Genomic DNA, 12159 nt, shown 5'->3' on the forward strand with positions numbered 1-12159 from the left:
TCAAGGCTTGTCCATGAAACAATGTCTACAATGAAGAGGGGTGGGGGAAGGAGAGCAGGAGAGTTACCAGTCCAACCTGACCCAGCTTAGTCCAAAGAAAATAGTATTTAAGAAGAAACTAAAGAGAAACTTGGACCACATTATTCCTTAGAGGGTGCCCTCAAGGAACTTCACCCTACCCTTAAGTTATGAAAGAACTCTTTAGGGTTGGGGTTGTGGCTCAGTTGTACAGCATTCACCATGTGTGAGGCACAGGGTTTGATCTTCAGCACCACATAAATGAATACAATAAAGGTATTGCATCCATCTATACCTCAAAAAAAAAAAAAAAAAGAAAAAAAGAGTGTTTTAACCCCCTTCTTTCGTCTTTCAAAGCTGCAGTAAGTTCACTCACTAATCAGATCAACTTCTATGGTTCCAGAACAACTATACTTGCTCAATCTAGATGTTTCTTTCTTCCATCTCCAGGGATATTAACTGCATATGTAAATATAATTATGTACTACATACTACCTATTATAATGTGTAACATAATAAATAACATATTCATAATATTTTAATGAAGATTAAGAAGGAACACTGCGATGATAACCTTAACACAAGCACCTGGGGAAGGTGGGCATATCATGTCCCTCTTGCAGTCTCCCCAGAGCTGGGCCATTTAGTTATAACTCTCTTGTTACTTTCTCTACCCAATCAACTCTTGTCATTTTCTCTACCCAATCCCACCTTCTCGTTGGGAATCTGACCTCCCTATTGGCTACCTTGTACCTTTAAACTATCAGTTTTGTGACATCATCCTCCCACCAAACCTATTGCCACCTAGTAGAATCTTAGGGTTTCCATGCAGTTGTAAACAAATTTGGATCATTTCAAGAGACCAGTGACCAGTAAGCAACATCAGTGTGGCAGGAGGATCTGGGAAACATGCATTCCCTAGCCTCAGCCACCCACACATCCTCTGGGACGGTCTCCTCATCCTTTGTATCTGCGATTGATGTGACCTCTTAACCATGTCAGGTAAGGTTTTAAAGTTTTTCGTTGACTTTTACCTGCCTAAATTTACTAATGGAATCACAAGAGCTTGGAATAATAGGGGAGAGGATGGAACTAGAAATCTGGACATCGAATTTCATTTTGACTTTGACAGGTACTAGGTAGGGACTGGACCATCTTTTACTCTCTCACAAAATCTGTTTCCTCATCTGCTACAGGAGGATAAACACACTGCCCATGCTCTGGTCCTTTTCTTTTCTAATATTGAATCTTAAGGGGCACGTGTATGGAGAATGACATAAGATTTTGGGGGTATGTTTGTTTGAACAGAAAGAGAGAAATGCTAGGTGGGGTAGAAAACTAGCATCAAGTACCAAGAGTTTTCTTCTATAACAGTCTCCCTCCACTAAGATTTCCACTTCAGTATTTCACATTTAGCGCTGTTCATAAAAGGGACATTCACATATTTCGAAGTTTCCTGTTTAAACTAAGTGAAAAGAGAAATAGGGAGAGGGGAGCAGGAGGACAGGGCTGTAAGAAGGCAGATGTTCTCGGGGAAGCAAGTTTGTGGCTATTGAAGCACAGGGCAACAGGAACTTGGTGTGTGTGTGGCGGGGGGCGGGGCGGGGAATATAACAATATGGAAAAGAAATGTGAGTATAAAAGAGATGAAGAGCATAGAGATGGTCTCAAGAAAAAAGAGGTTGGTTGGAATGGAAGGAGGAGGAGAACCAAAGATTTTAAATCAATGCAGAGAGCATAGAGTGAAATCTTCCCAATGCTGGAGAAAATTAGGCTGGTTTGGAAAATGTTTAAATTAATGGACTAGCAAGGAAACTAAGGCTAGAATTAGGGTATCACTGGGGAAAGCAGTTTATCAGAAAAGTCTTTTGTTTGTTTGGGTTTTTTTATGGCCTCATTGAACACAGATGACCTTGACAGTTTGAATATGAACATTTTAGAAGTAAGTTTTAGAAATGATTCTTCCTATAAACATGCTAATGAAAGTGCTTATTGACAGGGCTGGGGAAACAGCAACTTTCATGTCCTATTTTATTCTGATTTTTTAAACTACATGGATTTTGAAAAAATGATGTGCCCTAATCTGCATCAGAAGGACACATTCCTTTGTATGATAGGTAGTCTTTAAGCAGAAGACTGTTTTTGTCTTTATGATAGTTTCAGTCTAAAACAGAGTTTATACAAATAGTCATTAATGGTTTTTAAACCTAAGAACCAAAAGAAAGACCTATGTAAGAATAGAAAGTCTTCCATGTTCATCAAAGATAATTTTTTAAAGGCTTTTGGGTTTTTCTACATTTCAAAGAATTGTTTTGGGCTGGGGGTGTAGCACAGTGGCAGAGTGCATGCTTCACATGTGGGAAGCCTTGGGTTCAATCCCTAGCACAAGTAAACATGAAAAAATTATTTTAATTGTATTATTGTACTCTAGTGGTAATAGTTTTATCAGACTTTAGGGACAACATTTTCCTATTAAAGATGATTACAAACTAGGTTTTCAGAATAAATAAATAAATAACTTTTATGATTTTTTAAAATGTTTTTTTCTGTTTTTTGATAACTGACATTTTTATCAAAAGATGTTTTTATATAAATTGAAATATGTACCTAATAGGATTAATATCGTTTACTTGATCTGGTTAAGAAGCACAGTGATCAAATTATTTTACATTTCTTCTTTTGTTCTCTAATTTGTAAAAATTTCCTTCCTTCCTTCCTTCCTTTTTTTTTTTCTTTCCAGTGCTAGGATTGAAAGCAGGGTCTCATACATGCTAGGCAAACATGCTACCACAAGTTATATCCCCAGCACATTATTTTGTTTGTTTCTGAGATAGGATCTTGCTACATTGTCCACAGTGGCTTTAAATTCCTGGGCTCCAGTGAACCCACTGCCTCAGTCTCCTCAGGGATGGGACCAGAGGCCCACCCCATAGTGGATTTTTGCTTTTGAACATGGCAGGGTTGATTCTGGCTTTGTTTTTTGAAGTACCAGGGATTGAACATGGAGACACTTTACCAGTGAGCTACATCCCAGCCCTTTTAACATTTTATTTTGATAGAGTCTCCTAAATTTCCACAGCTATCCTCAAACTTAAGATCCTACTGCCTCAGCCTCCTGAGTAGTGGAGATTATAAGTGTGTGCCATTGCATCTGCCTTTATAACCCCTTTTTAATATTTATTTTTTAGTTCTAGGTGGACACAATATCTTTATTTTATTTTTATGTGGTGCTGAGGATCAAACTCATTGCCTCATGAATGTTAGGCAAGTGCTCTATCACTGAGCCACAAACCCAGCCCTTTATATCTTTTTTATTGAAATATTTATCTACATAAATTGTGGCTACCTATATGTTCACTTTTGTTGAATTTTGCTGCTTATTACACACTTTTTGATGAGATAGTTTATCTGTGAATATGTACTGGTTAGAAATTCATTTAAAATCACCTTTAATTGTGGGCAGTGTTTTGGTTAACAGTATTCACTAAAATAAAGTAGAAAGGCTCATTTCCATACTATTGCAATGCATGATAACAGAACTTCATTTGTTATTAAATTTGCTATGCTTTGATGTTTGCTATATATCCAAATGTTCATTAGAATCTAGTTATTCTTTTTAGTTCTGTGTTTTCATTTCTATCTCTCCAGAACTTACTATATTTTCCTCTGTATGAATCTTATGTAGTGTCACTCTTATTCACGGAAGAATTATCACTGTTAATATTTTTGCAGTCATCTTACAGATGAGTAACCTGAAGCTCAGAAAGCACAAATAACTTTTTTTGTTGTTGTTGTTGTTGAGAAACTTACATTCAGAAGCCAGGCTTGAAAAGGATAAAGAATGACACTTTAAATTTACCATTTGGATGTTAACAGTGAACTTTAGGAAATTTAATGTGATCTGCACAAGCAAAATGAGACTCTGAAGATAACAGTGGTGAGACAAGTATTGTTTTCTATAAACAGGGAAAAATAAAATTCTATTTCACATGACTTCTGTTTTTTGTTTGGAGCATAGAGTCCTGGCAAAGGAGTAAGTTTCTGAAACATGGTGTTGATACTGAGCAAGTCAATCTTCTCTGACCCTTGGTTTAATCACTAGCAAACTGATAATGTTAGATGTTCTCTAAATTCTAAAATGCTTCAGTTCTAAGGAAAATACATGAGTCAATACTAGTGCAGGCTCAAAGGAAAGATAGGACAGGGAGAAGGATGCTTTTAGGGACCAATGTGTGAGGCAGACTACTTGGGATTTCTGAGCCCAATATGAGAGCAAAGGTAATTGATCAGAAGAGTACCAAACTGCTCCAACACTTGCAGACATCCAAAATGGTTTGATTTGGGGTACATCCATGATTATTAGTATTAGAAGCTTCCTGACTGATACAACATTCAGATAATACTGTTTCTTAAATATTGTAAGAATCTGCCTGTCTCATCAATTTTTAATTATCCTCTTGCTTCCTACAGAAAAATTCCAAAATTCTTCTTTACATGGAACTGGAGATTCTCTGCAGCTCTCTCTCCCTGTGGTGAGCAATGCAGCTTCCCTGACAGGAAGTGTCTGCAACTTCTCCAGAGCCTCTGCTCCAGCTGCCACTTCAGCATGGTTACTGCCCTCAACCTGTGGCACCTCCTTCCAGCCACTCATGGGCAGTGCCTACCTTTATCAACATGCTAGCACAGCCATGGTGTCTGGAGTTACTGGCCAGAACCAGATTCCCATGGCATCTGCCTCCTACCCAAGTATTTTTGAGTGGGATATCATAGAAAGTGCTGAAAAGAGCTCCTCTTCACTCGGGGACTTTACTCTGACTGTCATTGACCAAAACACAGCAGGTTCTTCCAGGTCAATGACAGCCCAATATGACAACACTTCTGATGCCAATGTCATGGTCCCTGTGTATCCAACACTGTCAGCCAGGCTTATGCAGGCAGCACCATCTCAGAATCCAAATAAGGGGCATAGCCTGTCACTTCCCTACCAAGAAGGAAGCCAGGTCTACTACTATGATCAAAACACTCTGGGGACTCTGTTATCTGGAGATCATGGCCCCTGCCTGCAATCCTATGGATCTGTGCCATATGCAGGAAGTAGTGCCGCTGCCCCTCAACCAGAAATGGTGACAGTGCTGAAGGAGGTTCAGCCCTCAAATGTCCTACCATCAGTGTCTATCCATGGGATCTACTATTCTGTGTCTACTCAACCTATCACAGAAACAAATTTTCAAGGTGAGTACAAACAGCAAAAAGTGGGAGGAATAAGAACAGCATTCAAAAGGAGGGTCAAATCTATGGCTGGTAGCTGTGGGTTCACAGATCCTTGGAATTTAAGTCCTGAGATTTTAAATACTATACTTGTTCAGCACTCCCAATCTCCGTGTCCATAAGATGAGAATGCAGGACACCATAACAGCCACTCACCATGCATTTAGGAGACCTCCAGGAGCACACTGATGGAAGCTACTTTTCACTGCATTGGCAGATTGGTCCCCCTACATCACCACATTATAAATTTATTTCCCTCATTTTACTTTGGTCTCCTAGGAAGATACTTCAAAACTTACCAGGGTACTGAAAGATTAACTGTTCCTTAATTTACTCCAGGACTTAAATTTTGTATTCTGAGATGCTGCCCAAAGAAGGGGGTCTAAAACCCTATCTTTTCACATATATTTCATGAGCAACAGCTCCACCCTCTCCTAGTTCATGGTGTTAAGTGTTCTTACACTCCGAAGAGAGTGGAGAGAATTGAGAGGCCCCTATATGAGCAAGAGAGACTTCATAAAACAGTTTTTGTGCATTTCCCACAGAGTAGTCAAGTGCTCTACCAGTGAGCCATGCTGCCATGAAGATGTGCCAGCCCAAAACTATGACATCAGGTGATCACCTGTAACTAATAGGCACCTCCTACAGAGTCCTCTTCATGGTCCTTAAAAAGTAATAGAAATGCCTTATCCGCAGTTGGCAGATTCCCTGATTAGTGTGTTGCTGGGCAGGGGGAGCATCCTACTTACCATCTTCATTGATTCCTTCCTTTGCAGTGATGGAAACTTCCCTAAGGATGGAGGCTTCCTTGGGATTGCAACCTCCAAGTCAGACATTTTGTCTTCCACAACCTCCAGAATTCCCCAACTCCTGCAGTAGCAGAAATATCCAAATACTTGAGAGAAACCCACCAACTGCACTTGGGGACATTTCCATAATAACTCCAGTCCAGAGTTCTTCTGATTTCTTGGCATTGCCTCCAAATCAAAGCCAGGAACAAACAGAGATTAAGAATTTGTGTGAGATTAAAACCATGCTCTCAGAGCCACTGGATGCCTACCAGATATCCATGGAGAACCAGGATCCTCCACTACTCCCTTTAGACATCCCTGAAATCCACCAGCTTCTGGCCTCCATTGGTCCTCTGGACCAAGAGGAGAAGCCACATTCTGAAAATATCCATCTGGGAAACAACAGCCTGGGTCTTGAGGACCAAGGCACCCTTGAAAATGGGATTGAATTTAGCAGTGGTTTTGCAGACCTCACTGCACTGGTGGGGGATTTTCACCTTCCTGAGCTTTTCAGTTCCTTGAAAGACTTTGACCAAACTGAAAGTCCCACAACAACAAAATCCAATGACACCAGAGCCATCATGGTGAATCAGGGGCAGGAAACCACAAGTACCATTAAGAGTCCTAGTGATCCAGTGAAGAACAATAAACATAAAGCTTCAGAGTCTCCTGATGGAACTCCTCAGGCCAAAATGCAGCCAAGGGACCAAGAGTGCACATTGGAAGGAGAAGGTGCTCACAGGGATGCAGACAGTATTGGGGCCCCTGAGCACACAGCCAAGCACTCTAACAGCAAACCTCAGAAAGCTGCATCCAGCAGAAACAGCAAGGCTAAGGGCCATGGGCAGGAAAAGACCAAGAGGACCAGAGAAAACAACTCCAGGAAAGCCGAGGAGAAGAAGCAGCCAGGCAATAAAGTCAAGGCAGAAGAGAAGCCAACCGTGCCCAAGATGAAACGGAAGAGGAACCAACCCGAGCTTTGCCAAGAGACCTTTAAGAAGCCTCGGAGCTGTCTCGGCATGCACATGCTGGAGTCAGTGCAGGTTTTCCATGCACTGGGGAAGAAGAATGATAAGAAAACTGGGCTCTCTTCCTCGCGGGGCCTGGGAAACTCAGGCAGTACCCAAGACCCCCATCCATGCCCAGCTATGAAACCATGGCTGGCGGTTAAGGGTCCTGAGAAAACACAAGTCAAAGCCCAGAACCCAGATATCAGTGCTGAAAGGGAGGGTCCCGCTCCATCCATTTATGAGCCTCCACCACCTGGGAAGGTTAAATTGGTACCTTTGCCTTTTCTGACCCTGGAGAAACCTCCACCTCGACCAGTAATCAATAGGAGGCCACAGTCTTTGGCCTCACGCAGACCCACTGGGGCTTATCCTGCCCAGCCTGGTCCCGCTAGCTCAGCTCAACCCATGGCAGTCAACCAATCCCAACCAGCTACTGCCAACCCATCTTGGATGCGTCCTGCCAAGCCAGCTCAGCCAATTTTAACCAGTGCAACCCAGTCTGGTCTGACCACTTCTACCCAGCCTAGTGCCCCTCCGTCTGCTGCTTCTAGGCCTGCACCCTACAAAACATCATCTTGCACCTCTCTCCAGTGGCAACCTGTTCCCACGGTTGGGACCAAGCCCCAGTCACAACCGCCCAAGCCTCAAAACCAATATCTACTCCAAGACTTTGCCTTACAACCAATTCCATGGAGGAAACCCAATGTTCCTGGGCAAGTAATATCAACTCCCATCACAGAAGAGCAGAGGCCAGAGCGGGAAGCCATGAAGAAGAAGGCTCAACAAGAGCGTGAGAATGCTGCCAAGTACACTGCTTTGGGGAGAGTGCAGTTTTTCATCGAGAGGGAAAGAGATATGGAGATTGCTTGCTACTATGGTTACACAATGTAAGAGCTGCTAAGATTGATGGTGCCACTTAGGGACCAAGGAGCAGATAGATAGATACAAATTTATTTATGCTCATATGCTTTCAAATTTTAATGAAATTAAATAAACAAATGTAATAAATTGACTAATATGTAAGTAATAAAGAAGATTTCTGGTACCACTGAGAATTGATGGATAATAAAGAGGCCTTGTGGTACCTACTTGTGTACCAAATAGTGTTTCATATATAGACACATATAGATAGAAACCAATTATTTCATTCTGGTATAGTTTCAAAATATAATAAAATTGAATAAAAATTTGTATAATTGATTGATACGTAATACAGAGTCTTTCTGCTGGTACCATTTGAATGCCAAATAATTTTCCATATATGTATACACATAGATAAAAATTTATTCATTGATATATTTTTAAAACAACAAAATTGAATAACGATATATAATGGAACTGATTAATAGATAAATAATAAAGAGGACTTTTGAGCTTTGAATTGCTGTTAAATGGAGTTTTCTTTGGTAGAGGTGAGGATCAAAGCCTGCATGAGAAGAAAGGAACTCAAAGTTGGACAGGATATAACACGCGTGAAACACAGGAAGTGAAGAAAGAGGAAAGAGTATGATCCAGTACTAGGAAAGGCCAAAAGAACAAATTTATAAGAAGAATCAGGAATGGGTCAAATGGCAGAAGTAAGACACAAAGTTTGAGTTTAGGGTTAGAAGCATAATATCTGAAATAAGTTGAAAATGGCAGAAGATGGGTTCAGTTGACCAGAAGAAATGCAAAAATCAAATGAAAAACTCTCACAGAGAATGGCCTAGGTCTTATGACCTACCTGAAAGAAATTTTACAAAATAAAATTCAGGGCATATCTCCAGCAAGTTTGTGTCACTTAAGATCCTAGCTGGGAAAGGTGAATGCAAAACATGAGGGAATCTATCAGGGGTGTCCCAAGGGTTCACAATTTCCTTGAGGGCAGCCAATAACCTGGGACTTGGCCAAGTGAACTCAGCAGCGTGAGGCCCACCCAGAACATGGCCTGGAGTAAATCACCATTTACCCAACACCCATGCACCAGGGCATCAGAGAGGCACTACTTCAATTAACATTCACACACAAGGCCAGTATCACTCTGCCACTTTGCTAATGATCTAGTGCTCAGGGATCAAACTGTATGCAGAGAAGCAAGGCCTCAATCTGAGGCCTGTGGCCTCAAGTCCTCAATGTTTGCAAGTGCCCACAGGCAGCCAACCTGGCTTTCAGAGCACAGCATCCTGTAGATGAGACAGATCACACTTTAAAAGGGAGATAAATACTAAACTGAAGGGCTTGTCGGCTTCTCCTCCATTGATTCAGGCTCGTGCAGCCTCAGGGGTCATTGCCACCAACTGAAACTCATGAGAAAAATCAGTTTTTGGCGTCCATCCCACCCAACGCAAGCTGAGAGTGCGCATGCACAGGGGACGGCCCCCTAACAGCCTCAGAACTCAGCAGCCCAACAGTGCAGTGAGGTGCGCAGTCTCTGTGAGGTGAGAGTTCTAGGGCACAGCTGCCCTGGGAGAGCGTCAGGGACAGTGGGGGAGGATAGGAAGGGAATGGAGCGAGGTAAGATTTTTGAGGCAGCGGATCAAATCCATGGAGATTTAAATAAATAATCTTAAATAATTTTAAGATTATTTCTTGAGATAAAAATATATCATTTAAAAGTGTGCAATTCTGCAGCAATTAGTACTTTCATGAGGTGGTGAAATCTTGCCACTTTCTAATTCGTAACATTTTCATAATTCGCCCCTCAAAACCTCTGTTAGAGGTCATTCCCACTGCCTCCGCCCCTTAGCCCCAGGCAACCATTGATCTCTCTGTTTTTGCCTTTTCTGGACATTTCATATGAAAGGAATCATACAATATGTAACCTTTTATATTTGGCTTCTTTTACTTGGAAGGCTGTTCTCAAGACTGTTCTCAATGTTGTAAGTGTGAGTCCTCCATCCCTTTTTAAGATTGCCTATTATTACATTGTATGGATATACCACATTTGTTTATCCACATATTACTGGTGGACATCGGCTTATTTTCAGTAGTAATTTGCATTTATTGCAAGTTTTTGCCTCAAAATTATTTCTCCCTTCACACTTAAAGAGATAATATCAGTAATTCACTCAAGATCAAGAGCTAGCAATTAATTGGGAATCTGGGATTTGAATTCTGGCATTTGGAAGTATTATATTCACATGATAGAAAAATTAAAAAGATACAAAAGAGTACTCAATGGAAATTCACCCATTCTCTCAAATTTTCCAACCACCATCATTTCCTACTCTTCCTACCCTGACATCTGCTTTTCCCACTTTTTGGATCCTTCCAGAGAAATTATTTGCTTAACCCCAAAATATATGTATCAAATTTATTGGATGACCTGCCTACTAATTTGAAATGTCACCTTTGTGGCATACTAAATTCCTATGTGTATTTGCATCATTATTTTTAGAATTTGCCTGGCTTTTTGCCTTTTATATTTACCATTTCTCTGGAATAATTTTTATCATCTTATTGATTTTTAAAAACTTCTTTTTTTATAGGCATTATCATCTATTATGTTCGTTCACTCTGTGTTCCCTTTTAGTCTCCATTTGATTTCTACCTTCTCATCTAATTTTCATTTATGTTGTTCTTTTTTATTGTGGAACAACATATATAATACAAATGGTTGAAACTCACAATTTAAACCATTTTAAGTGGATAACTCCATGGCATTAAATAGATTCACAATATTGTTCAAGCATTATCCACTATCCACCTCCAAAACTTTTCACCATCCCAAACAAAAGTCTGTATCCATGATATAATTCCCCATTCCCCTCTCATGTTCTGTCACATTTTGCATTGTTTTTCCTAAAGTCTTTCAGCTAGTTTTGAAAAAGTGGGTCACCATCTGATCTGCTTGCTGGGTTCTTTTCTGATCTGTTTCATTATCTGACAGGATGCTATTCTCCTTTTTCTTAGAATACCTTTATGTGGGATTTGGTTTCCATCTTTTTTTGCCATGTATTTTTATGTGAATTTCATTTTCTTTGTAAAAGTATGATTGAAGATAAAGTTCCTAGTGTAATGGAACAATAACTTCCTCCTCTTTTCCCTGTGCCTTTTTCTCTCCTTCTCCCCTCCTCCATTATTCTTCTGGTTTCCTTCTTCTTGTTCTTCCTCCTCTTATAGTATTCCAAAACATGGTGGCTTGCTTTCTAAGATTTCCTGGCTGTTTCCCACCTGTAGGTTTATCCTTTGTGTCTATTGTTCCTCCCAGAAATTTCTCCTCAGTGTGGGGCCATGGGCTGAAAAGGAGCTCTGGCTTTTCATTTTTCAAGAGCGTAGAGGGGCTGGACATCTTCAGCCCTTCAGATTCAAACACAAGACTCTTGTACTTAGAGCAGACTGGCTAGTGAAGCAGGCTACTCTCTCTCACCACCACACTCAATCATCACAAGTCTTATATTCTATCCTCATAAAACTCCTTCTTCAGCTGGGCATGGTAGCACAGATCTGTAATTCCAGCAGCTTGAGAGGCTGAAGTAGTAGGATCAAGAGTTCAAAGCCAGCCTCAACAAAAGCAAGGTGCTAACCAATTCAGTGAGACTCTGTCTCTAAATAAAATACAGAATAGGGTTGGTGATATGGCTCAGTGGTTGAGTGCCTATGAATACAATCCCCAGAACCCCCCCCCAAAAAAAAAACCAAAAACAAACTCCAGCTTCCCCCTGATGAAATTAAAGCCCTATTATCTTACCTTCACAGTTTATTCCACCCTGATATTCACTCCCTCCAATTATTCATAAAGAATCCACTAAACCTGTCCTCTTCAGATTTATAGTATCTCTAGTAAATTTCTCAATTCTGCACCACTTGTCTCAAGGCTAACCCCAACTCCAATGTGAGACCACCCCCATTTCCCACATATTAATCTAGGGGAGTCCTTCCTACCATGGACTGGAAACTTGACTTCATCCACATGCTTCCTGTAAGAAAAATCAAATATCTCCTAGTCTTAGTAGACACCTTTACTGGATGGGTCAAAGCCTTTCCAGCTAATGATAAGAGGGCTTCTACCATTCCAAAAGTAATTTCCTGAGAAATAATTCCACACTTTGGGTTACCTGCTTCTTTCCAGTCCAGTAATGGCCCTGAATTTA

The 12159-nt window shown here is 40.7% G+C and overlaps 1 protein-coding gene across 1 annotated transcript; it reads left to right on the plus strand.

Annotated features, from left to right (window-relative positions):
- The first annotated feature begins 927 nt into the window (after positions 1-927).
- LOC114091819 (uncharacterized protein C2orf78) lies at positions 928-7978 on the plus strand. Its single transcript, XM_027934311.2, is given in 4 exon segments — positions 928-1003; positions 1006-1020; positions 4489-5250; positions 6063-7978. Coding segments are annotated over 4 exon segments (2769 nt in total).
- Positions 7979-12159: the final 4181 nt, after the last annotated feature.

Source organism: Marmota flaviventris, chromosome 14, assembly GCF_047511675.1.
Source record: "Marmota flaviventris isolate mMarFla1 chromosome 14, mMarFla1.hap1, whole genome shotgun sequence".
In the NCBI taxonomy this organism is placed as follows: Eukaryota; Metazoa; Chordata; class Mammalia; order Rodentia; family Sciuridae; genus Marmota; species Marmota flaviventris.